Source organism: Pantherophis guttatus, chromosome 13 (genome assembly GCF_059756535.1).
Source record: "Pantherophis guttatus breed Tessera chromosome 13, ASM5975653v1, whole genome shotgun sequence".
In the NCBI taxonomy this organism is placed as follows: Eukaryota; Metazoa; Chordata; class Lepidosauria; order Squamata; family Colubridae; genus Pantherophis; species Pantherophis guttatus.
The window spans coordinates 5,352,984-5,380,835 of record NC_142075.1 but is presented as its reverse complement, the minus strand read 5'-3'; the positions used below and the strand labels follow the sequence as shown (position 1 = coordinate 5,380,835).

The 27,852-nt window shown below is 43.3% G+C and overlaps 1 protein-coding gene across 4 annotated transcripts in view; it reads right to left on the bottom strand.

Annotated features, from left to right (window-relative positions):
• The window catches only part of MEGF11 (multiple EGF like domains 11), a 726,402-nt gene that overhangs the window by 231,883 nt on the left and 466,667 nt on the right, over positions 1-27,852 (bottom strand). For all 4 annotated transcript variants that reach the window (XR_015729726.1, XM_060694754.2, XM_087877753.1 and 1 more), the window contains exons 10-11: positions 17,105-17,317; positions 7,805-7,979 (exon numbers count right to left, since the gene is read on the bottom strand). Coding sequence is in view for 3 of the 4 variants with exons in the window: in XM_060694754.2 (XP_060550737.1) it covers positions 7,805-7,979; positions 17,105-17,317 (388 nt within the window). In the remaining variant the exon portion in view is untranslated. The remainder of the gene's footprint in view (positions 1-7,804; positions 7,980-17,104; positions 17,318-27,852) is intronic.

Genomic DNA, 27,852 nt, shown 5'->3' with positions numbered 1-27,852 from the left:
TTATTGGTTCAATTTATATGCCGCCCTTCTCCGGAGACTCAGGGCGGCTTACAATGCGTTAAGCAATAGCCTTCATACTTTTGTAGATACCTGCTTAGTAGGGCTTTTGCCCCCCCCCCCAAGCGGTGTTCTATTTTATACAAAGTCAGCTTATTGCCCCCACAATCCGGGTCCTCATTTTACCTACCTCGAAAGGATGGGAGGCTGAGTCAACCTTGAGCCTGGTGAGATTCGAACTTGCAGTAATTGCAGGCAGCTGGTGCTAGTTAACAGCACTTTAGTCTGCTGCGCCACCAAGGCTCTTAGGTTGGATCTCTCTTTAACAAGCTTCCATCTGTTGCTCTTTGTCCTGCCCTCAGGTGCTTTGGAGAATGGGTCAACCTGTCAGACCTGGAAGTCATCTTTTCACAACCCCCCCCCCCCTTCTCTCTACGGACGCTCAAGGAAGGTTCTTGAAAACAGTTATCATGTCACTCCTAGCACTTCTCTTCGTTAGACTAGACATACCTAGTTTCCTCAACCATTCATCATACAGCTTAATCTCCCCATGCCTTCTCTTCTTATCCCCAGATATATTTTTTTTTATTTGATTTATATGCCGCCCTTCTCCGGAGACTCAGGGCGGCTTACAATGCATTAAGCAATAGCCTTCATGCTTTTGTATATTTATACAAAGTCAGCTTATTGCCCCCACAAACTGGGTCCTCATTTTACCTACCTTAGAAAGGATGGAAGGCTGAGTCAACCTTGAGCCTAGCAAGATTCGAACTTACTAATTGCAGACAGCTGGAGTTAAATTACAATGCTAGATTAACTAGATTAACTAGTTAGTTAGTTTTTCAGGAAGTCTATCATACTTTCTGGGAACAGAGTAGGAAAACCCTGGCCTATAAAAGGTTATAGGGTGGGGAAAATTGCTTATGATTCCTCATTTCTGAGAAGGACCAGCAGAGTCTCAGTTAAAATCAGATAAGTTCTTTCTTTAAGTGTATTCAGGAAGATTGGAAAGTAATCAACGAGAGAAGCAACCTAGAACTAAGGAGAAAATTTCCTAACAGTGAGAACAATCCACCAGTGGAACAACTTGCCTCCAGAAGTTGTAAATGCTCCAACACTGGAAGTTTTTAAGAAGAGATGGAACAACCATTTGTCTGGAATAGTATATGGAAGTGATGGTGAAACTTTTCAGCACCAAGTGCTGAAAAGATCGCTTGAAAATGTCACGTGCACACCAGGGGTGAAATCCAAAATTTTCCCCTGCCGGTTCTGTGGCCATGGCTTGGTGCGCGGGGCAGGGGAAGGATATTGCAAAATCTCCATTCCCACCCCACTCTGGGGCCAGCCAGAGGTGGTATTTGCCTATTCTCTGAAATACTCAAAATTTCCACTACCGGTTCTCCAGAACCTGTTAGAACCTGCTGGATTTCACCCTGTTGCACACACGTGCCCTCGTCACAGCTGCATTCCAGAAAAGCTGAACTTCCAGGTCCTAGCATGCATGCACACCCGATGATCAGCTGGCCGGCGTGCATGCATGCACCGGTTTTTGGCACTGTCGCGCGCGTGAAGGACAGTTGATCGTCACATGCGCATGCGTGCCAGAAACCTGGAAGTCAAACAGGCAAGGCGGTGCGTGCTGGGCAAAATGGCTTTTTGTGCCACTTTGGGCATGCGTGCCATAGGTGCGACATCACGGGTATATGGTCTCCTGCTTGGGGTTAGACTAGAAGACCTCCAATGTCCCTTCCAACTCTATTCGGTTATTCTGTTAAGATGCAAAAACCAGAGATATTTATTTACCACATTTGGAAATTCTATCTCCGTCACAGAGAGATCATTCCATACATCGTTCTACATGAGTTCTTGTCCTCCCTTTCTTTGTATTGATCTATGTTGAATATTTTTTTTAAATAATATGATAGTTTTAGACATTTTCAAGTACTCTGGACATTTTAGTGCTCTCTTATATTGTGTAAAACTGCCGAGAGTTGTTTTTTATTGCCATGGGATATAAATGTGATAAATAAAAGAGAAAGTGTTTATGTTGTTAAGAAGTGGGCTTTTATGACCTGTGGTCTGTTCTCCACTTGACACTGAGTAAACTGGAAGGACTGTTTTTCCCCCTCAGACCAGGGGTGAAATCCAGCAGGTTCTGACAGGTTCTGGAGAACCAGTAGCAGAAATTTTGAGTAGTTCGGAGAACCGGCAAATGCCACCTCTGGCTGGCCCCAGGAGTGGGGAGGGAATGGGGATTTTGCAGTATCCTTCCCCTGCCACGCCCACCAAGCCACGCCCACCAAGCTACGCCCACAGAACCAGTAGAAAAAAAAATAGGATTTTACCACTCCCTCAGACTCAAGTGCAATTTGAGAGAATCAGATTAACAGATTAACAGAGCTGGAAGGGACCTTGCAGGTCATCTAGTCCAACCCCCCGCCCATGTAGGAGAGAATCAATTTACTTGATAGAGATTCTCAAATAAATTGACTTCCACATAACATATCTAATTTTCAAATATCTATTTCCCTTGTCATAATTTTATAATAACCCAAAAGCTGAGAAATTTGTTGTATTTTAGAGCTTCTAAGTCCGTGATGGCGAACCTATGGCACACGTGCCACAGGTGGCACGCGGAGCCATATTGGTGGGTACGGGAGAGTTGCCCTAGCTCAGCTCCAGCACGCACGCATGTGCTGGTCAGCTGATTTTCGGGCCTTCTGGGCTCACCAGAAGTTGGCAAACGGGCTATTTCCGGCCTCCGGAGGGCCTCTGGGGCGGTGGGGAAGGCTGTTTTTGCCCTCCCCAGGTGCCTAGAAAGCCTCTGGAGCCTGGGGAGGGTGATAAACAGTAAATTGTAAATTGTCTTCTACTAGTTGTTCTCAGCTACTTCATTTGGGATATAATCCATCCTTATCTAATCATGTTTGCTAACCTGGTTATGTGGCAAGTCTCCACGTCTATTTGGTTAGAACTACATTTGTTGGAACCAGAAGAAAGCGAACCTGGATGCTTTTGGGATAACTGCCAAGAGTAAGCTAAGCATTTCAGAGCAAACGGAGAAGGGTCACTTCTACCTGTGGATTCATTTGACGCAGTGAGATTTACCTCGGTACTTAAAGAGAACGCTTAATGAAAAAGGAAAAAAACCTACAAGGATACAAAGATGTGTTTTTGGGTCGGTGTGTGCATATGTGTCAGTCTGTATACATACACACAGAAAGAGAGGCATACACATAAACATACATACAGTATATATATATATATGTATGTATGTATGTATGTATGTATGTATGTATGTATGTATGAATACAGAGACAGAGAGAAGGAAGGAAGGAAGGAAAAGGAGGGAGAAGAGAAAGAGGAAGTGAGGGAGGAAGAAAGGGAAGGAGGGAGGCAGGAAGGAAGTTAGGAGGAAGGAAGAGAAGGAGGGAGGAGAGAAAGAGGAAAGGAGGGAGAGAGGAAAGGAAGAAGAAGAGGAAGGAAGGAAGGAAAGGAAGGAAGGAAGGAAAAGGAAGGGGAAGAGAAAGAAGAAGGGAGGGAGGCAGGAAGAAAGGGAAGGAGGGAGGAAGTTAGGAGGAAGGAAGAAAAGGAGGGAGGAGAGAAAGGAAAGGAGGGAAAGAGGAAAGGAAGAAAAAGAGGAAGGAAGGAAAAGGAGCGAGAAGAGAAAGAGGAAGGGAGGGAGGGAGGAAAGGAGGGAGGAAAAGGAGGGAGAAGGGAAAGAGGGAGAAAGAGGAAGGGAGGGAGGGAGAAAGGGAAGGAGGGAGGAGGGAAGAGGAGGGAGGAGGGAAGAGGAGGAAGGAAGAGAAGGAGGGAGGAGAGAAAGGAAAGGAGGGAGAGAGGAAAGGAAGAAAAAGAGGAAGGAAGGAAAAGGAGCGAGAAGAGAAAGAGGAAGGGAGGGAGGGAGGAAAGGAGGGAGGAAAAGGAGGGAGAAGAGAAAGAGGGAGAAAGAGAAAGGGGGGAGAAAGGGAAGGAGGGAGGAGGGAAGAGGAGGGAGGAGGGAAGAGGAGGGAGGAAGAGAAGGAGGGAGGAGAGAAAGAGGACAGAAAGGAGGGATGAAAGGAAGAAGAGAAAGGAAAGAAGGAAGAAAGGGAAGGAGGGAGGACAGGAAAGAAAGGAAGGATGGGAGCGAGGAAGGAAGGAAGGGAACAGAAAACGGAAGATACAAATATATTTTTCAAAGGGGCTGACATGTACAAATACTACAAACGAAGGGATGCCTAGCATAGATTTAATGGCACATGGCAGCCCTGACATTTGACTACAACAGTTTTTTTTTCCATTCTGCAAGAGAAATTACTTTGACCTAATAAACTGACTCTTTATTCTGATGGTACATTCACAGATGGCTCACCACCTCAAATTTTCCTTTTTTCCCCCTGCCTCATTCTTTTAGAAACGAGTTAGAATGTGAAATGTTAACTATTTGGCTTCCACACAACATATCTAATTTTTGAATATCTATTTCCCTTCTCATAATTTTATAATAACCCAAAGGCTGAGAAATTTGTTGTATTTTTAGAGCTTCTAAGTCCGTGATGGCGAACCTGTGGCATGTGTGCCACAGGTGGCACGCGGAGCCATATTGGTGGGCACACGAGCGTTGCCCTAGCTCAGCTCCAGCACATATGCATGCACTGGCTAGCTGATTTTCGGGCCTTCTGGGTCCACCAAAAGTTGGCAAACGGGCTGTTTCCGGCCTCCGGTGGGGTGGGGAGGGCTGTTTTTGCCCTTCCCAGTCTCCTAGAAAGCCTCTGGAGCCTGGGGAGGGCGAAAAACGGGCCTACCGGGTCCACCGTGCCATCAGATGCCAAAAGTGGGAGGAGCATGGGGGGGTTGTGTGTGCATGCGCGGGGGGGGCAGGACACATAGAATTATCGGTGTGGCCACGCACACATGCGACCACCCCGCACTCCCCCGCTTTTGGCACGCGATGGCAAAAAGGTTAGCCATCACTGTTCTAAGTCTTGACACCCCCCCCCCCAGGCTCTCCAAATTAAGTATCACTGTCCTGCTTGATCCTTGCTGATGTTGTTATAAGAGCAATCAGAAAAATACAGCTGCTCTTTTCACAATTTGCTTCGCCTTCATCAAAATTTTGGACTTCACTCTGTCAAGCTTACAGAGAAATTAAAAAGTGCTGAAAATAACATTACTGACAAAATTTGGAAGATTTTTCAAATTCCTGCTTATTAAATTAAGAATTGAATCCCTGGACACTGAATTCCTGAATCCTGAGAAACAGGATTCCTTAATTCTATTTCCCATCATTATTACTGGAGTGTAACAAGCCTGAACAATGTAGTTGTCATACGTGCAAAAAATGGAAAGATACATCAATTCTCACAGTGGAAGGATGGATGGATGGAAAAAGTGATGGAGTTGGCAAAATTAACCATTTTAATGAAAGAAAAGAATGTATTCAGTTTTGTATCTAGTTGGGAACTGCTTCTGGAGTTTCTGCTCAAAACAAAACAAAGCAAAAATGAAATTTTTGACTTGGGGTTTTGCCAATTAGGTTAGTTTGCTGTTATGCAAATGAATTCAATAAATATATGAAAGTAAAAAGCCAAAGGTTGTCACTTTATTTTGCATTTTACTGCGTCAAAAATGTTGGAAGTCATTGCTTTCTTCCCCTTTCCCCCTTCCCCGTTTCCCCATTATCTTTATTTTATTTGTATTTTATATTATGACAAATGACAATAAACATTTAAAAAAAGCAAAAGTACAATAGTCAAAATAGCTGAAAAATTAATTCTGACCTCAGAGCATTTCATTCCCAGAAAACAACTTTGCTTGGAATCATCTGCATATTTCTGGCAGTTCTAAAGCTTGGAGTGACCCTAAATTACCAGCATTTGCTGAGAACGCTGTTCAAAAGGGAGCATATAAACACTACAATAAAAATAATAGCCCAGGCTTAATAAATTGTCGATAAGATAGGCAAAAGACTCTGAATAGTGGATGTGGCAGTACCTGGAGACAGCAGAAGAGAAGGGAAAGAACTCGAGAAGATAATAAAATTCAAAGACCTGCAAATAGAAATAGGACGACTGTGGCAAAAGCAAGCCAAGGAAGGACCAATAGTAAAAGGGGCCTTGGGTGAAACCCCAAAACATCTGGAGCACCACAACATTGACAAATTCACCATCAGTCAACTTCAAAAGGTGGCTTTTACTCAGAACAGCTTCTTCTTCAACTGATTGCTTTATTCAAACAGGACAATATATTTAATTATGTTTTTCATTTGGATATCACTTCTGGATTTTGTGCTTGTGATGGAAAAAAAAATAAAACTTTGTCTTTAGTTTTGCCGATTTGATAGATCCGTTGTTATAGAAATGGTGAGTTATGTACTAATGTGTAAAAGTAGTAAGTTGAGGTGGGAATGTTATCTTGTACTGTGCTAAAAAGAGTTGGAAGTCAACTCTTTTTTCTTCTTTCCCTTGTACCTCATATTTTCTTTCCTCCTCTCTTTTTCCTTCCCTTAATTTCCTACTTTCATTTTTCTGTGTATTTTATATATTGATAAAACAATTAATGTTGTGAATGCAAGAACAGCTTCTTCTTCTTCCATATCTAGATCAAACTTTAAACTGCCAGAATGAAGCTACCTTCTTGGCTTTGTCACTGGCCAAAAATAAATCATCATTGGTACATGTTTCTGGTAGTAGTTGAGATACCAGTAGATGGGCTGGGCTTCGTGTCTCTCAGAACAGTTTCCATCCTGTGATGTTATCTGTAACACCTTCAAACATCTGCATCTGCCTGTCCTAAGTCCTTGGGAAGAACTCAACAGGCAGGCAAAAATGCCAAATCCAGTTTGAACAACATCTAGCTGACTGTGCAACAAACAACAACAACAACAACAACAACAACAACAATAATAATCGCGACCTGGCCATCGAAACTACATGGCTATGGATGTGTTGTGGCTCCGTTGCCTGAGCCTGAGTGAGGGAGAAGAGTTGGCAAGGCCTCCCTCTCCAGGACCCTTCTCTCTGGCAATGCCTCCGGAGGACACCGAAGGCCAAAAGATAGGCTCAGAGCCAAGCACATCCCTGCATCCACAGGTGGACAGCGATGAAGAAGATAAGTGCTGGCTGGACCCGCGACAGAGGCGCAGGGAGAAGCATGCACAGCAGAAGGGAAGGCGTGCCAGAGATTAGCTGAGTCACTGGACCACCCCCCACAGGGTATAAATGTGGGTGTGGTGGCTGGTTCAGTTTGTGACGAGCAAAAACTGGAAATACTCCATGATCTCTGCGTTACTGGACTTTGCCTGCTTTATCGGACTGCATTTGGACTAATCCTTGTATTATTGACACTCTGCCTGTTTTATCGGAATGCTGCAGTCCAATCTTTGTTTTGTGTGAGTAAAGTCTGAATTGGCAGCTAGCCACTGGGTTGCTGCCAGCTTTATTATCAAAGAGTTTTGTCGTGTGGCTTATTAACTCCGGGCCGTCTGTGGGGATGTGTGCGTGGTACGGGGACAGAACAGGATGAAACATGTAACAGTGATACCCATTGTCATCGGGGCACTTGGTACCATGTCCAAGAATTTTATAAGATACATCAGCGAATTGCAGCTTCCTGCAATAACACTAACAGAATTGCAAAAAACTGTGCTACTCGGAACATCGTACATCTTAAGAAGGTACTTGGTTGATACCTAGGGGTCTGGCAGCAACCCGTATCAACCATTAGCACCAGTCAATGGCATTTGTGATGCATTTTTGAATGTTCAGTTGACTGAGTTTTCAATGAATAAAAACAATAATAATAATAGGAGGAGATCAGGACTTACCATGTATCCTGGTCCACAGGTGCATTTCCCTGTGATGCTGTCACAATCTGCTCCATTTTGACAATGGCAAACAAGGCGACAACTTTCACCGTAGAACCCTGGCGCACACGTTTCGTTGCAGTAAAGGCCTGCCCAACCAGCTTTGCAATTGCATTCGCCAGACAGAGGATGGCAACTGTCAAAAAAAAGAGAGATCCGGGATTAATCAGCTATTCCGCCAGGAAGAAAAGCAACCCCAGCAGGTCCTCGGAAGCCAACATCTGACCCAATTAAATGTCGCACAGGGTTTACAAACGTTCCAGCTAAAGAAACGTGCAATCTGTCAGAAATAAGAAGACGGCCGGTGTTTCTGTGGAACCAAAAGCTCATGAGAAAAATTAACCAGGAGCTGGGAGTGAGACAGGCTTCTTGTGAAGAAGAGCCTTGGTGGCGCAGCGGACTAAAGTGCTGTTAATTAGCACTTAGCTGCCAGCTGCCTGCAATTACTGCGAGTTCAAATCTCACCAGGCTCAAGGTTGACTCAGCCTTCCATCCTTCCGAGGTAGGTAAAATGAGGACCCGGATTGTGGGGGCAATATTTATTTATTTATTTATTTATTTATTTATTTATTTATTTATTTGTTTGTTTGTTTGTTTGTTTGTTTGTTTGTTTGTTTGTTTGTTTGTTTAATTTATATTTATATTAATTTAATTTATAAGCTGACTTTGTATAAAAAAGAACACCGCTTGGGGGGGGCCCAAAAAGCCCTACTAAGCAGGTACATATAAAAGTATGAAGGCTATTGCTTAACGTATTGTAAGCGGCCCTGAGTCTCCGGAGAAGGGCGGCATATAAATTGAACCAATAAAATAAATAAATAAAATAAGGAAGAACATCACCATGCTGAGTGGATAGGAAGGGCAATGAAGAGAAATCTGCAAAGAACCCAGAATCAGAATAAATAGTTTGGTCCAATGTCGGTGGAGAAAGATTCAGGAAGAAAAGTCTATGGGATCATGGTTATTTGTCCAAAAATCCTGGAGATAGGATGCTGGGATTAATTATAAGGAAACCAAGTCTCTTTGTGGTCCACCTCTAGGACCCAAAGCATTGTTTTGGACAGAGAAGGCTTCCCCTACTCGGTATGAGCAACATCTGGCAAGATCGTATTTGGACTTTTTGGGGGGTCTCGAAGCTTGTGGTTTGGTGCAGCAACAATTGTTATGACTTTGGCACGATTTAAAAGGGTTGTGGAATGCACAACAGACTCCTCTGGGCCACCTGTAGTCTCTGGGAAGTCTGTATGTACAAAAAAAGAGCAGGACTTCGATTGTGTTGTTATGGTCACTACCTTGACACTGTTGACTTCACCCTTAGGCCTGTAATATTTTCTGGGAACATCTTCTGAAGAGCTCACACAAAGATTCCTCCTAGCCATATTCAAGGAATAACAGAATAATGGAGTTGGAAGGGACCTTGGAGGTCTTCTAGTCCAACCCCTTGCTCAAGCGGAAGAGCCTCAGATAAGTGGCTGTCCAGTCTCTTCTTAAAAGCCTCCGGTGATGGAGCATCCACAACTTCTGAAAGCAAGTTATGCCACTGGTAGATTGTTCTCTGTCAGGAAATTTCTCCTTGGTTCTAGGTTGTTTCTCTCCTTGATCAGTTTCCATCCATTGTTTCTTGTCTTGCCTTCTGGTGCTTTGGAAAATAGGTGGACCCCCTCTTCTTTATGGCAGCCCCTCAGATATTGGAAGGCTGCTATCATGTCACCCCTAGTTCTACTTTTCACTAGAGCAGGCAAACCCAATTCCTGCAACCGTTCGTCATATGTTTTAGCCTCCAGTCTAATCATCTTTGTTTCTGCACTCTTTCCAGAGCCTCAACATATTTTTATAACATGGTGACCAAAACCACATGCAATATTCTAAGTGTGGTCTTAATAAGGCTTTATAAAGTGGTACTACTTGCAACGCGCTCTACATGGGGCTACCCTTGAAAAGTGTTCGGAGACTACAGTTGGTCCAGAACGCAGTCGTGTGAGCTGTCGTGGGTGCACCTAGGTACACCCACATTACACCAATTCTCCGCGAGCTGCACTGGCTCCCTATTGGTCTCCGGTCACAATTCAAGGTGTTGGTTATTACTTTTAAAGCCCTACATGGCTCAGGGCCAGGTTATCTTCGAGACCGCCTTCTGCCGCATAACTCCCAGCGACCGGTAAGATCCCACAGAGTTGGTCTCCTCCGGGTCCCGTCAGCTAAACAATGCTGGCTGGCAGGCCCGCAAGGGAGAGCCTTCTCTGTGGCTGCCCCAACTCTCTGGAACCAGTGACCTCCTGAGGTCCGGACCATCCCCACCCTATTGGCCTTCCGAAAAGCGGTGAAGACCTGGCTTTTCCGGCAGACCTGGGGCCGCTGCTCTCGCTTTGCGATCTGACGAGATCCGACCATGAATGGTGTGAATGGGTTTTAATGTTTTTAATGTTTTTAATTTTTAAGTGTTTTTACAGTGATTTTTTGAGTGTATTGTGAGCCGCCCTGGGTCTTTGGAGAGGGGCGGCATATAAATTGAATAAATAAATAAATAAATAAATAAATAAATAAATAAATAAATAAATACTAATATTTCATGTGATCTTGATGCTATCCCTCTGTTAATGCAGCCTAGGATTGCATTGGCTTTACTTTGGAAATGCAAGCCAGAATTATAAAGTCCCCAGGAAAAGTTTTACTTGGCTGGCCTAGTTTCTACCCCCACACCCCCTACTTAAGCTATCAACGGAAGAGCTAGCACATAATGTTGTGCCTAAAAATTACCAAGTTCTGTAGCTGTCTCATGCTTCCTCGAGTAACTAATTAAAACAATTAATCAGCTTAATAAAAAAAAATAAGAAAAGTTTCCAACTGACATACTCTTTGAATTATATGTTCCTCGGTTCACACCTCTTAACATTTAGATGAAAACTCATAAAAACAGCCAGTGCCTCCTCCCACCTCCGCTTCTATTAATCTCCGTGGAATGAAAACAGAAAATGAAAAAGGCAAAGTAATAGTTTAGTTTCTCTGGTTTTGCGTTTCTTCCTTGTGGCACATACAACGCTACGTTTTCAAGCAACTTGGCTCCGCAATAGCTAAATTAAATCTTTCAAAAGTAATAGATGTTTCTTGCAGTCAGAATCCGTATATTACAATTCAACCAAACACCACTTCACCTAGTAAGCATTTCTCCTGCAAGGCGGAGCCTTTCATCAGAATATAAAAGGTTAGGCCTTTTAAAAACAAATTACCAACATGAAATACGGCTATTTTATGAGTGGCACAAAGTTTTATTCCCCTAAATAATAAGCATGCAAGAGACAAACAGCAAGAAGAACAGAATTAAGAGCCAATACGCCATTCAGGGAAACCTAAAGGGTATTTTTTAATCTCACTCTCTCTGTCTCTTAAAATCTATATTTCTGGCCTTCGGTAATATTCTGTCTCAGCTCATATCTCCTGACTCTGAATCTTATCCTTCTCTGTGCAAATTCCACTTATGAGATTCACTGAGGAAAGTGAAATTGATTCAAAACAAGTTGTGTCTCCCTCGGTCTCTATTTTTCTTTTTAATTCAGCTCCAGCAAAGCATCCACTCCTGATACAAGGTTAACTACTAAGACTGCATTACTATTCTTCTTCTCATCCTTACTACTACCTATCTCTTCCCGTTTGTGGCTACATCCATGTTGCTTGTATCTTTACAACTTATATTGCTTTTATATTGTTTCCTAGTATGATTTGATTGCTTATTAGTATCCTATGACTATCACTAAGTGTTGTATCTTATGATTCTCGATGAATGTATTTTATTTATTTTTTCTTTATTTACACTGAGAGTATATGCACCAAAGACAAATTCCTTGTGTGTCCAATCACACTTGGCCAATAAAGAATTGAATTCTATTCTATTCTATTCTATTCTATTCTATTCTATTCTATTCTATTCTATTCTATTCTATTCTATTCTATTCCATTCCATTCCATTCCATCCCATCCCATCTTAGGGGTCGACTGAAGACTTTAGCTTGGAATTAATCTAAGTAGAAACTCGTTACTCATTGATAATTGGTTCTGGGAGGCACGATGAGTACCAAACAATTTTTTCCCATAAGGAATACTGTAGTAAGTCACAATGCAGTCGACAAGTTCTAGCTTGAGTGTCGGGTACCAAACAACGAGTAATGGGACAAGATTTTCATGTCAAAATGCATTGAATACAGGTTGTCCTTCGACTTATGACCACAATTGAGCCCAACATTTATGTTGCTAAGCGAGACATTTGTTAAGTGAACTGCGCTCCATTTCACAACCTTTTTTGCCACCGTTGTTAAGTGAGTCCCTGCAGTGGTTAAGTTAGTAACACGGTTGTTAAGTGAATCTGGCTTCCCCACTGACTTTGCTTGTCAAAAGGTCGCAAAAGGGACAGTGCAACCGTCATAAATATGAATGAGATGCCAAGCCTCTGAATTTTGATCACGTGACCATGGGGATGCTGCAAAGGTCATAAGTGTGAAAAATGGTCATAAATCACTTTTTTTCAGTGCTGTTGTAACTTCGAACAGTCACAAAAAGAACTGTTGTAAGTCAAGGACTACCGGTACCAAATTCGATGAGTTTCAAAGCAGTTGAATACCAAGGTACACACTGTACAAGAAATCGGATCCGATTTTGGGCACTGTTATTATGTGCCTTGCCTATGATGATTAACAGAATAATTGAGTTGGAAGGGACCTTATAGGTCATCTAGTCCAACCCCCCGCTCAAGCAGGAGACCCTACACCATTTCTGACAAATGATAATGCCACGGTTAGACTGGAACCCAAATCCTTACAGACAGATGTCCTTTGAGAAGGTCACAGGTCCTTCATCTTTTGGTACCTCCTTGTCTTGAAACTTAACGAGCTGAAGCAGAGTTCCTTGGAAAGTTAAACCCTGAAATGCCAAGACAAGGCATGAAAAATACATCTATGGATCCATGGCTGCCACTGTCTCTTCTGTCCCCCGAGGACCAAGATAAGGCTGAGCGGAATGACAGATTTTATCAGTTGAGTGACTAGACTCATTTATTAAGAGCTGCAGATACCATCTGGAGACAAGACTGTTTCAAGGCAAGAAAGCAGGTACAAACAGATAGGAAGTTCAAAAGAAGCGAGCCGTGAATAGAAATCTGGCTAGATCTGAAGCATACAATGCAAATATTATACTGGGGGAATAAATGCTAAGAAGGTCGTTTATTCCTATATGAAATTTGAAAGCCCTACCTAGCCTTCGTTAAGAATGCAATCCAAACTTCAGGTTTCCTTAACGGATGCAACAATTCATGAAATGAGGGTAGGGAAACTCTGTTATCCCTTAAGTACACCAGGCAAACTGTCAAGAAAGGCATGGCTGGCGAAAACCTCTGGAAAGGTTTTAGAAACAACTGAACGGAAAACTGACCTTCTACCACTGCACTATAGAGAGTATTTTAACTTACTGCACCTGTGTATGGTTTGCCAATTGCACAGTGGCAGGTAGGACAGCGCTCCAGAGGGTCAACGTCATTGCCCAGAGGATCATTGGCTGCCCTCTTCCCTCTTTGGAAGAGCTTTATAGCTCCCGCTGCCTTAAGAAAGTTCAAAACATTCTTAAAAATCCATCTCATCCTGAATCTCACCCTTTTTTTTTTTTGAACTATTACCATCTGGCAGACGGTACAGGATAATAAAAACAAGGACAAATAGACTGAAAAACAGCTTCTATCCCAGGGCAGTAATCATATTGAATTCTATGGTATGGTGCAATATCGGGTTTTCAATTTCAATTATATAGAATGTAAGGAATGTCTGTTTTTATTTTTATAGTTCTAATGTACACTGAAGCGTGCGCGCTCCCATTGCAAACCGGTAGTAAAGGTAAGTAGAACCCACCCCTGCTACGGAGGAATTTCCTGACACTGGGAACAATTAATAAGTGGAACGGCTTGTCTCCAAAATTTGTGGGTGCTCCATCACTGGAGGCTTTTAAGAAGAGACTGGACAGCCACTTGTCCAGAATGGTATAGAGCAGTGATGGTGAACCTTTTCAACACTGAGTGCCAAAAAGGGAGTGTGTGCACCTGGGCCACAACCCAGAAGAGGAGCTGCCCAGGGCTCATGCGTGCGCCCAAAAATGAACTTCTGGTTTTAGCTACTGAACTTCCGGTTTCAACCAGCTGCTCTTCCGGGTTTCTGGCATGCATGCACACATGACAATCAGCTGGCCGGCGCGCATGCTCACACAGGAAAATGGAAGACCAGCTAATCTAGTTTCCGGCACTGCCACGTGCAAAAAGGCCAACTGATTGTCACGCGCCAGAAACCCAGAAGAGGAACGGATGACGCCATGCGTGCCAGGTGACATGGCTCCGTGTGCCACTTTGGGCACGCGTGCCATAGGTTTGCCATCACGGGTATAGAGTCTTCTGCTTGAGCAGAGGGTTGGACTAGAAGACCTCCATGGTTCTTTCCAACTCTGTTATTCTGAATTCTGTCCGTAATGCAGAGAATTTTATATGCTGCTTCCTGGGACCAGTATTCAAGATACTGGTTAGTATATAAAGCCTGGGACATCTGAAGTAATTATCTTTTGGACTGCTATTCCAATAGAGACTGCTGATCTTACTTGCTTAGATCTTCAAGAAGGCATATTGTAGGTCCCTCCATGAATATATTCTACACGGATAGATTTCCCCTTTCCCCTTTGCAGCGACTACATAATGAAACGATTTTCCCACTGAAGTTGAGCTTGGCTCTTCGTTAAAGAACAGTCTGAAAACCTGTCCTTTTTATCCAGGCTTTTTCAGTCGAGAGGGTTCCTTTTACCTGTTAGTTTGAATCATTTTAATTGTTATATTGGATTTTAGCTTGAACGCAAATTCTCTCGGTGCTTTGAGCTGCGAAACGAGAGTGGGGCAACGCGTACTTTTTCTTACATGAATGAACACAATGAGAGCGCAAAAATCAGTTTTATCAAGTGAAGCTACAGTAAATGGACACAAAGGCTCATGTCCCTAAAAATAAAGTTGAGATTATGAAGATAAGCAGTTCATAGCATCAGGATGTGTGGCAGAGGTTGGCTCCTTCGAAATGAACATGCATCTAACAGTTGTTAAGACTTCTCCAACAGAAAATTAGCATGCATAAGTGCAAAACTGAGAGGGAGAAATGTGTCATTGAAGAACTGGGATTATTTTTCTACTAACGCCCTTTCCTTCTTTCCTTTCCTTTCCTTTCCTTTCCTTTCCTTTCCTTTCCTTTCCTTTCCTTTCCTTTCCTTCTTCCTTTTTTCCCTTTCCTTTATCTCTTTTTCCTTTCCTTTCCTTTCTTTCTTTTTCCTTTCCTTTCCTTTCCTTCCCTTCTTCCTTTTTCCCTTTCCTTCATCTCTTTTTCCTTTCCTTTCCTTTCCTTTCCTTTCCTTTCCTTCTTCCTTTTTTCCCCTTTCCTTCATCTCTTTTTTCTTTCCTTCCTTTCCTTCTTCCTTTTTTCCCTTTCCTTTATCTCTTTTTCCTTTCCTTTCCTTCCCTTCCCTTCTTCCTTTTTCCCTTTCCTTCATCTCTTTTTCCTTTCCTTTCCTTTCCTTTCCTTCTTCCTTTTTCCCCTTTCCTTCATCTCTTTTTCCTTTCCTTCCTTTCCTTCTTCCTTTTTCCCCTTTCCTTCATCTCTTTTTCCTTTCCTTTCCTTTCTTTCTTTTTCCTTTCCTTTCCTTCCCTTCCCTTCTTCCTTTTTCCCTTCCCTTCATCTCTTTTTCCTTTCCTTTCCTTTCCCTTCTTCCTTTTTTCCCTTCCCTTCATCTCTTTTTCCTTTCCTTTCCTTTCCTTTCCTTTCCTTTCCTTTCCTTTCCTTTCCTTTCCTTTCCTTTCCTTTCCTTTCCTTTCCCTTCTTCCTTTTTTTCCTTTCCTTTCCTTTCCTTCCCTTCCCTTTCCTAGCTAACCTCTCTGATGGAGAAAGCTTATTGCCTGTGTCAGATGATCAGGCTTTAGCAAAAGAGCTTGATTTTATTTGATTTGTGGAGTCAAAGGCATATAACTAAGGCACCAATCATACCACCATCTTAAAGGGAATTTCAACTCTATAATCTTTGAGACAGGAGCTTAATTCCAAACAGAGTTTGAGTGATTTCTGTTAAAACTTCTACCTTGCTGTTTGTCTCCTGGTTGAAAGGGGTCACTTTGGAATGTAAATCTGGAATGGCAGAAAAGGTCAGATAAATTATAAATGCTTGTCTGAATTGGGGTTGAGAGAGTCGAGCTATTCTGAAATAATCAAATATGGCAGAAATGGAAAAGAGGCTCAACACAAGAATGATCACTTGCAGAAGATCGGAAAGAGTTCACCAACTTTTATGAATGTACAAAACTGCCTAGTGCAAAGTAAAAGAACAACAACAAAGCTCCGTTGAGCTCAGACATCCATCAGATGTCGAGAATGCCAGTCTGTTGAAATCCCCCTCTACCTGTTGACCAGGTGGTGCATCCATTCAATGCAGATCATCTGATGTGGAAAAGAAATGAGATGAAGCCAAGGGTCAAAGTCAAAAAACCCATCATGGACTGATTTGCATTTACCGTGAGCTTTCTCAGTCAGAGAAAAGAAAGGTAAGCAAGCAGGAAAAGAGAAAGTTCCCAGAGAGATAGGATAGGAAGGGACCATTGAGGTCTTCTTCTCCAGCCCCCATACGCAGTGTGAAAATCCTCAGGCCATCCCAGACAAATGGCTGTCTTTGTCTTGAAAATGATGGAGCCCCCACCTCTCCAAGAAGAAGGTTGGACAAGAGTCCAGAAGGTTCAGGGTACCTGAAGAGATGCTGAATCATCAGAAGGTTCACCCTCTGTCGATCCTTCACCCAGTGATTCTTGTTCTGCCCTTAGACTCTACAGAGAATAAATCCACACCCTTTTTTCTGTAACAGCTGTAACAGCTCTACTGCAAGGGAGGATTTCTCAGAAGAAGCATGTGGGGGGGGGGCAGATTCTGAAAGAGGGAGGGAGGAAGGGAGGAAGGGAGAGGAACAAGGAAAGAAGGCAGGAGGGAGGGAGGGAAGGAAGGAAGGAAGGAAAGATAGAGGGGAGGAAGGAAGGGAGAAGAGGAAGGAAAGAAGAAAGGAGGGAGGGAGGGAGGGAGGGAGGGAGGGAGGGAGGGAAGGAAGGAAGGAAGGAAGGAAGGAAGGAAGGAAGGAAGGAAGGAAGGAAGGAAGGAAGGAAGGCGGCCAAGTTTGAAGACCTCTGCTACATCTTCCCCTTTTGCAGAAGTACCAAATACCTACCTGACTGTGTTAGTAGCATGACACGGACACTGTTTGTTGCATTTCAGCCCGTAGTATCCCTCGGGACAGATCCGCTCCTGACAATGGATGCCCTTAAAGCCCGGATCACACAGGCACGCTCCGTTGACGTGGTAGCACTTGGCTCTGTTCTCGCAGTTGCACTTCTCCATACACTGGAAGCCAAAGGTCCCCACCGGACACTCCTCCTGACACCTACGAAGAAACATCAGGGACTCAGGATCAGGTAGTCACTCTGGAGGACGACTGATTGATTGATTGATTGAATTCATATTAGCGCCTATTCGCACATGGAGACTCAAGGCGCTTTACAGAATATAAAACCTCATATAAAAACAATAAAGCTAATAAAAGAAGAGTCATATAAGAAATTAATATACTAAAATCACCCCACCCACCCCGCTCTGGCGACATCACATCACACGAGCCACTGAATGGACTCCATCCCGCTCTGCGTTTCCCAGGCCCGTTGGCAGACCCAGGTCTTCAGCGCCTTCCGGAAGAATGTCAGAAGGGGGGAGCATTCTAATCTCTGGGGGGATGATGTTCCATGGGGAAGGCCCTTCTTCTGGGTCCCACCAGGTATATCTCCAGTGGTGAAATTCAATTTTTTTTACTACCGGTTTTGTGGGCGTGGCTTGGTGGGCGTGGCTTCGTAGGCATGGATACTGCAAAATCTCCATTCCCACCCCACTCTAAGTGAAGGATACTGCAAAATCCACATTCCCTCCCCACTCTGGGATCAGCCAGAGGTGGCATTTGCCGGTTCTCCGAACTACTCAAAATTTCCGCTACCGGTTCTCCAGAACCTGTCCGAACCTGCTGGATTTCACCCCCTAAGGCAGTGATGGCAAACCTTTTAGACACCGAGTCCCCAAACTGTGTGTGCATGCCCAAACGGAAAGGTGCACACGTGCGTGCCAATGTGCGGACATTCACGCGCATGCACAGACATGCGTGCATGTGCAGCAGAGACCCGAAGACCAACTGGCCGGCAGGAGGCGGGGCATCCCAACACCGGCAGCATGGCAAGAGATAAGATCTTTTTCTTTCGTGAGCTTCTGTTTCGTCATTTGCAGGGAAACCGATGCTCACGAAAGTAACGCCACAGAGATCTGACTTGGGGCGACGGTGCGCATGCCAGAGCTCTGCATCAGGGGTGGGTTCTACTTACCTTTACTACCGGTTCGCAATGGGATCGTGCATGTGCAGATTGCCGTTGACAACATCCGGGGCAGTGGATGGGGCTTCCTGCCAGTTTTACTACCAGTTCTTACAAACCGGTCTGAACCGGGGGCAACCCACCACTACTCTGCACGCCACCTCTGGCACATGTGCTATAGGTTTGCCATAACGGCCCTAGGGACCCGCAACATTCCTATCCTCCTCACTCTGGTGGGGTCAGATACATGTGACCAGCATAAGATGGTCCCTCAGATCACCTGGTCCCAAGCCATGAAGGGCTTTAAAGATGACAACCAGCACCTTGAATTGCACCCAGAAACAAATCAGCAGCCAGCGCAGCTCCCGCAGGAGAGGTGATACATATGCACACTGAGGTCTGCACAAAACCATGCGGGCCACTGCATTTTGCACCCGCTGAAGCTTCCAGATGTTCTTTAAGGGCAACCCCATGTAGAGCGCGTCGCAATAGTTAAGATGGGAAGTGACTAAGGCATGAGTGACTGTGAGTAGGGATTGTTGGTCCAGGACTTGCAAAAGACTTCCAAGTCTGGGCTGGTAGAATATCCATGACTCTGTAGTCAGGGGGTGTCCAGAGGAGGGGAGGTCCACCCATTTTTAAATGGTCAAGGTTGAGAAACACGGGGCTAAACCAGACATCAATCAGAAGCCACGAGAGTTGGCTCCATACAACATCTAACACAAATCCCCAATCAACTATACTCTGTCCATGTTGCATGGGATTTGACCGGCATGAAACCATTTCTGATGTTCTCAGACATGGTATAATAGGTTGTTAGATTAACCCAGCATGCTGTTTCTGGCATGAAGTTGAGAATAGTGTGGAGGTGCACCCGTTGCTCAAGGGCAGTGGTGAAATGTAAGATTTGTTACTACCAGTTCTGTGGGCGTGGCTTGGTGGGGGTGTGTGTGTTAATGTGACTGGGTGGGCATGGCCAACTTTTTTTTTTTTTACTTTTAAAAGCATTTTTTCTACAACCAAGAGGTTGTAGAAAAAATGCTTTTAAAAGGCTCTGACGATCCCAGCTGAGTTGCCTGATCGTCAGAGGCTTTTTTTTTCTTTTAAAAGCATTTTTTTTACAACCTCTTTGGCCGAAGAGGTTGCAGAAAAAAATGCTTTTAAAAGCCTCTGACGATCCCAGCTGAACCGCACGATCATCAGAGGCTTTTTTTTAACTTTTAAAAGCATTTTTTCGGCCGAAGAGGTTGTAGAAAAAATTCTTTTAAAACTAAAAAAAAAAAGCCTCTGATGATCATGCGGCTCAGCTGGGCATGGGGGGGGGCACAGGGATTTTTGCTACCGGTTCTCCAAACCACCCGCTGCCATCGCTACCGGATCAGGCGATCCGGTGCGAACTGGGAGCATTTCACCCCTGCTCAAGGGACTTTGAATGTCCTCTAAACCAAGGGTCTCCAAACTTGGGAACTTTAAGACTTGTGGACTTTAACTCCCAGAATTCCCCAGCCAGCATGGGAGTTGAAGTCCACAAGTCTTAAAGTTCTCAAGTTTGGACAAGCATTTTCTTTTTTACAGGATGATATGGGACACTCTGTCCAAGAGAAATGGACTTGATTGGATCTGGTCTGCCAATGTACAAAGAAACTGAGTGTGTTGCATTAGCAACATTCCTTGGTTTCCGATGAAAATCATTTTATTTTCCCCTCACTGAGAAATAACCTTTAAACGAACAAGGTTGGAGACCAAGGTTCTCCTTCACGCTCCTTCTCCCAAGGGAGAGGTGAAGCTTCTGGAATGATTGAGTTTCTGCCCTTAGTTGAAAAGTGATGGTCATCATCATCTTTTAATGACCCCTCCCCATAATCCCTTGCGGGGTGGAGTTTGGGCAACTGAATGGAGCTAGTAGAATGTTTTAATGGCCGGATGCCCTTCCTGTCGCCGATGAGGAATTTTTGTTCGGCAGATATATTCTCTTTTTTTTTCCAAAATATATTTATTTTTATTTCTCATAAACACATTTACATGTACAGTCATTTATCCATCATTTTTCATTCATCTTATCTTTTAACTTTCATTTTTCATTTTTACTTTTTCGGGGCTGCTCTTTTACCATTTACCTTTACTCCAACCTTTCTTCTTCTCCTTTTCTTTTCTTTCCTCTTTCTCCTCCTCCTTTCTTCGTTCTTCCTCTCCTTCTCTTTCCTACTTCTTCTTCCCTTCCCCCACTCCTCTCTTCTCCCCCCCTTCTAACCTTCTCTTCTACTCCTCTTTCCCCTCCCTTTTCTTCCTCTCCTTTTTCCTTTCTTCTTTCTCCTCTCCTCTCTCGGCAGATAAATTCTCATTGTGCCCAGAGAGAGAAACATCTGCCTCTACCTAGGATCGAACTCACAGCCTCCTGATTGTGAGATGAGCGCTCCACCTCTAGGCCACCGCACCACTCCTAGTTGAAACCTGATGGTGATCTCTTTAAATTCCTCTTTCTCTTGGCCTAAATTGCATCTTATGTACCAACAGGCTCATTGGAACCTAACCAGATTTGCATTTCTCCCAGGGTGGCCATACAACCCTTGGCTCTTTGGTGGCCCAAGATAAACATTTAAATATGTGTTTTAGAAGTCGCTGGGTTTAATTAACATGGAAATGTGCAAATTAACATAAGGCTATGACCATCAGCCACAGTAAATGGGGACAGGCCAAGCTTGTCTGACCATAAAGGACAGTAATCTTTACAAAGGCTATTACTGTAGAATTTCCTTCGTTCTTCAGCGCAGCCCCCTGAGTAATGACATAGCCTCCCCTAGACCATATAAATCCATGACTGAAGCGCCTCAGTGTTTTGAAACCTGCAAGGCCCTGCAAAAGACTTGGATCTTCATCATAGCAATGCGGACGACCATTTTTGGAATGGAATGCGGAAGAGCCGGGGTGGCACAGTGGTCACAGGGCAGTACTGCAGGCTACTTCTGCTGCCTGCCAGCCTGCCTGCAATTTGGCAATTCCAATCCCACCAGGCTCAAGGTTGACTCAGCCTTCCATCCTTCCGAGGTGGGTAAAATGAGATTGTTGGGAGCAAGAGGCTGACTCTGTAAACCGCTTAGAGAGGGCTGGAAAGCACTGTGACGTGATATTGCCCTTTTTCTCCTTCCTTCCTTCCTTCCTTCCTTCCCTCCCTCCCTCCCTCCCTCCCTCCTTCCGCACAGTGGTTAGAATGCAGCGTTGCAGGCTAATTCTGCATTTCCACTGCCAGGAGTTAGATCCCGACTGGCTCAAGGTTGACTCAGCTTTCCAGTTCCTTCCTTCCTTCCTTCCTTCCTTCCTTCCTTCCTTCCTTCCTTCCTTCCTTCCTTCCTTCCCTCCCTCCCTCCCTCCCTCCCTCCCTCCCTCCCTCCCTTACGTTCCTTCCCTCCCTCCCTACTTAGCCCTCTCTAAGTGGTTTACAGAGTCAGCCTTTGCCCCCCAAAATCTGTCTCCTCATTTTACCGACCTCGGAAGGATGGATGGCTGAGTCAACCTTGAGCCAGTCAGGATCGAACTCCTGACAGCTGGCAGAATTAGCCTGCAATATTGCATTCTAACCACTGCGCCACCACAGCTCAGGTTACAAAATATCAGAGTTAGAAGGGCCCTTGGAGGTCTTCTAGTCCAACCTCCTGGCTCAAGCAGGAGACCTTATACCATTCTAGACAAGTGGCTGTCCAATCTCTTCTTAAAACCCTCCAGGGATGGAGCAGCCACAACGTCTGAAGGCAAGCAAGACATACCACCACTGATTAAAATGTTTACTGCAATTGCCTTGCAGAGAAGATAACTGTTAAGCCTTTTTTTGTCAGTCATTTTGCACAGAATACAAAGCGTTAAAATATGACAATAAGAGAGAAAATATTTTAGCAGATATTGCTTGCCTGGGAAAAAAAATGCAGCCATAAAATTGCTTAATAGGAAAAAAAATATACAGCGGCTGATTTAATTTAATATAATTTTGACCAGAAGCAAACAGGCTGTGAAAAACATCAACTACTTTAGCTGCTATATACTACATAGTTCTGCCTGAGTTTATCATCTGTGATAGAGATTTTAAGGCATTTTAGTTGGTAGAACAGTCTTCTGCTACCTTTTAAAACAGAAAGATTACTTTTAATGTTTGGGCCGAAGTTAATTAAAAATTGGTTTACATATTTAGATAATTAAACATGGAAATTCACTGCCGAAGGAGTAAATGGATCAAAGTAAATGGATCAAAACAGATCCACCTCTGGAAAGCTACTTTGTTAAGATCCAGAATTCTAGGCTTTATGGGATGCAGTTTTTCTACCGGGAGGAAATTTTGGGTGCGTTTTATGGAATGCGGGAAAACCTTACAGGTATGTCCTGAATATCTATCATCTTTAAAAGGCCCATTTCCTCTCAAAATGAACTTTTCGATTCCTCTGATTCAAATTATATCAAAGTAGCATCTTACTGCAAATATCTCTTAGGCCAGCGGTCACCAATCTTTGTGGCTTGGTGGGCCGGCGGTAGTGGCGGCGGGGGAGGGGGAGGAAGAGAGGATGTCTCTGTGCAAGAAGCGTGCGTGCACACCACAACTCCATTTGCACAAGCAGCAGGCACGCACACATGCCACTCGCACAAGTGGAGCTTGTGCAAGTGGCTCAGGGGTTGGGGGACCCCGTCTTAGGCTACCACTGAGCCGGCAGCCCTGCCATCTTTTTTCATCATTTCTGAGAATTGAATATCAGTCAGTTCTGTGACTTACTCTTTGAAGTTAGCACTTGCAGGTTGCTTCCTTTCTGGAGCTCTGTTGTGGGTGTGCACACACATGTGTGTGTGCTTTCACACCTAGCCTTCTGGCCCTTGGATCTGAACAGTCCTCAAACGTCCTGACTACAGTACCAATGCGAGTTGTAAACTCACACGAACAAAGGCAAATATATGTGTCCCAGGACAATGTTGCAGGATCCAATCGGAGTCTGTTCCTGAGCAAAAAAGGCATCCCTACGGATTTTACTCTGCTAGTCCTTGGCCTCTGTTTCAAGGCCACTGAGCAAGCGCTGTCCGAAGGCATTTCCGCGGCCATGTGGCCAGCATGATGTGATGCAGCACCGTTACTTTCCCCCGAAGTGGTACCTATTTATCTACTCGCATTTGCATGCATTCAAACTGCTAGGTGGGCAGGAGATGAGGCGAGGACGGGAGCTCACCCCTCACATGGTGCTCGGGTCTCGAACCTGGGCTGCTGGCTTTCCAGCCGACAAGCCCAGCGTCTTAACCCCTGAGCCATCTTGTCTCCTCTTTTTTCAAAGAGGAGAGGATAGGCTCCAGCACAAGCCTCGAGCAGAGGATAGGCTCCAGCACAAGCCTGAAAGCTTGGAAGAATAAATCGTTGGTGCCAGTGACAAGACTCGGATTGGATCCTGCAGTTGGCAACTTTTCCTGGCTGATGAAGAAACACGCCCACCCCGCTGTTACCTGTTCCAAGCGCACTTTGCTTGTTTAAGCAGAAAAACACAATGCTCATCTAGATGAATGGGCTGCTGACACCTCACTATATCATCCGGTATTTATAGGCACTATCTAGTCTCTTTAAAAAATCAAACCTCGGTGCCTTCATCCATTTACATAATTAGTAGCCCTTTGCTCTCCCAGGCCTCACTTCTCTGTGGTTTATCCCTTTGCTACCTTGGGAAAGATCAAATACACTCCACCAATGAATTTCACACAGTGGAAATGTCTGACTTCCTATCTTATCAATCCTGAAAGACCATTAGGGGTGAAACACGCTGCTCAGTTAAATTATACCACGACCGAATGCATCCCCTTGCCCGGATTCTCGTTCAGTTTTCCATTTCATCCTCCTTATCTGGAGAGAGCTACGTTACAGCCGTTCTTTGGGAGCTTTAATAATAAGTGCATAATTATTTCGGCTTGGGTTAATATACTTGTCAGCAGTGGAATTAATGGCCACAATTTCACAAAATATTAAACACTACCATGCTTTGTTTAACACATTATATACATGTAACAAATATTGCTTCCTTTTACGAATGTTGGTAAGACTGGTGGCCGGCCCATTCGTATAAAAATGATATCTTTCTATTTTACATGGAAATAAAGGATGTCGCATCTCGACACATTTTAAATGCTTCGGGTCCCGATTTCATACACACCAGTAAAAAAAATACGTAGGAAAACAAAAACAAACAAAAGGGGGAAAAAAAATCACACACTGGTTCATTATAAGTGCTTGCAAAGTGACTGTTTTTTTAAAAAAAATATTATTATTATTAGCCTACCTTTGGTTTTATAGCTTGGGTAGTGCAATATTTCCTAACTTTTATTGCTTTTTAGCAAGTTGGCTTTGCACCCGGTGCGTATCGTCAAGCTTTTTATTTGATTGTGCATTTTTTCCATTGTGTTGTTTTTCCGTGGATGCTTTTAAGAGTTTTGTTTAATGCTAATTTGTTTTTTTTTTTTACGACACTTAGAGAATTTGTAAAGAAATTAAGATCGAGGAGTAGTGAAGGAGGGCGGCCCCTCCCTTTTCTATAGTCATGTGACACAAGACATCTTGCCTGGGGTGATTCCTCCATGTGGGCACCCACGACAGCGTTGCATTCACACTACAAAGATGATTGTTACCTTGTGTACGAACAAGGGAAATAGAGGTAGCTCTCGAGTTACGACCACAACTGAGCACAAAATTTATGTTGCTAACTGAAACATTTATTAAGTGAATTTTCCTCCACCTTACAACCTTTTGTGCCACAGTTATTAAGTGGATCCACTGCAATGGATAAGTTAGGAACATGGTTGCTAAGTGAATCTGGCTTCCCCATTGACTTTGCTTGTCAGAAGGTCAGAATAGAATAGAATAGAATAGAATAGAATAGAATAGAATAGAATAGAATAGAATAGAATAGAATAACAGAGTTGGAAGGGACCTTGGAGGTCTTCTAGTCCAACCCCCTATCCAGGCAGGAAACCCTACAGCACTTCAGACAAACGGTTATCCAACATCTTCTTAAAAACTTCCAGTGTTGGAGCATTCATAACTTCTGGAGGCAAGTTGTTCCACTGATTAATTGTTCTAACTGTCAGGAAATTTCTCCTTAGTTCTAAGTTGCTCCTCTCCTAATGAATCCAGTTTTGGTCACCACACTATAAAAAAGATGTTGAGACTCTAGAAAGAGTGCAGAGAAGAGCAACCAGGATGTTGAGGAGACTGGAGGCTAAAACATACGATGAATGGTTGCAGGAACTGGGTCTAGCTAGTCTAGTGAAGAGAAGGACCAGGGGAGACATGATAGCAGGCTTCCAATGTTTGAGGGGCTGCCACAGAGAGGAGGGACTCAAGCTATTTTCCAAGGCACCTGAAGGCCAGACAAGGAACAATGGGTGGAAACTGATCAAGGAGAGATTCAACCTGAAAATAAGGAGGAATTTTCTGACAGTGAGAACAATCAACCAATGGAACAGAAGTTGCCTTCCAACGTTGTGGGAGCTTCATCACTGGTAGCCTTCAAGAAGAGACTGGACTGTCATTTGTCAGAAATGGTGTAGGGTCTGCTTGGGTGGGGGGTTGCTAGATGACCTACAAGGTCTACAATGACCTACAACTCCGTTAATCTGTATCTGTATCTAAACTGTGAAATTATTCAAAATACACAACTGTCCCCAACTGACCAGAAGCAAAACCACAGTTCGCTTCCCACATTTTAGTGACTGTTTTAATCAAATATTTACCTCAACGTTCATGCTTTATTGTCTTCATTTACTAGGCAGAAATTTACAAGCTATCTTTAAAGGAGCACAAGACAGAGCTCCCAGCTGGGGTGCTACTAAAAAAAAAAAAAAATCTATTCGAAGGAATATTTTTAAATTATTTAAAGGTCACTCAGAAGTGAGTTTTGGTTTAGAATGGTAAAAGAGAAAAGAGATTGTATTACATAAAAAAAACCCCAAGAAGTCTCATTTTTAAAAAAGATCAATTGGTTCATTGGTTTTGTTTTAAAGGTAAAATAAAAGCACGAAGAGATCTAAAAACAAAGGGTGTCTGTTAACTAAATTTAATTGAAAGTTTTGGTTAAAAATTTAACAACAGCGAGACATGAAATTTGGAATTGCAAGAGTTTTGGCTTTAAAACTTTATCTCATGAATAGGGAGCCATGTTCTTTCGGCAAACAGGGGACAGACTAAGAACTCTGCAGGATAGAGGGGAAAAAAAGCTAAAATTCATGGCTTACTCTTGAGGGAATTAATTGATGCAACGGCAATGCATTTGCATATCCTGTAAACACAGAGTGTTCCCTGTTAAATTTATGGCTGCAAATATCTAAATTAAATTAAATTTAATCCATTATACTTTATAAGGGACATTAAAAAAAAAACCCTCAGCAACCTAACTAATAATAAAAATGGGGATTGTTGCCAATGAAAATGTTAGAAGCGATAATATCTCTCTGGAAAAATGCGACTCATTTCCAGGAGAGCTATGAAGCATTTAGGAAAAAGGCTGCTTGTTTTTGCTTTTGCTCTCCTTCAAACGGCGAATTTCCCACTTCAAGGGCGCACAGTTTCTTGACTTCCAGTTTGGGCATCCAAAAATATAAATAATAAATATAAAATATAGACAGGTAAACTGAACATTATATAGTATATTGTGGCAGATGTGTGTTTGTCTGTATTTTTGTGTATCTGCTGGTTAATGACCACAATAGTTATTGGGGGGGGGTGTATGTATGTCTAGGTGTAGAGCTGGCTGGGTGACTTTGGGCCAATCACCAGGAGACATTGAGTTCTAGTCCCATTTTAGGCAGGAAAGCTGACTGGGTGACCTTGGGCCAATCCCTCTCTCTCAGCCTAACCTACCTCACAGGGTTGTTGTGGGGAAAAATAGGAGAAAGAAAAAGTATTGATTATATTCACCACCTTGAGTTATTTGCAAAAATAATAAAGGCAGGATACAAATAAATGAATAAAAAACAAACAAATAAAAAAAAATCTTGTCTAAATAGGAATTTTTGAATACATTTCAAGATCACAACTTTTCTTAACTCCGGAGAGCCAAGAACAATGAATCCAGATGCTTCTAATGCCACCACCAGAAATCTCACTGATCATTTCAGATTATTGCTTTTAAGCAAGCGTGAAAAAAGGCTGTTAACTTATTTGCAATTTTTGTAAGCGTGCCAGATTTATCAATTTATTTTCCAGTCCAAAAAAACAAAACAAAAAAAAACATCCTAAAATTTGTGTTTTGGAGTACACTGCTCTGAATGTGCTTTTCGTTTAAATGGTTGTTTTTGTACACAATTTTCTTGAAAGCATTTCCACACATGGAAATGGACGGTTCTGTGAATGTTTTGTAATACAGGTAATTCTCTACTTTACGACCACAGTTGAGCCAAAAATTTCTGTTGCTAAGTGAGACATTTGTTTAATGAGTTTTGCCTCATTTTACAACTTTTCTTGCCATAGTTGTTAAGTGAATTATGTCAGTTGTTAGGTTAATAACATGGCTGTTAAGTGAATCTGGCTTCCCTATGAGTTTGCTGCAGGGGTGAAATGCTC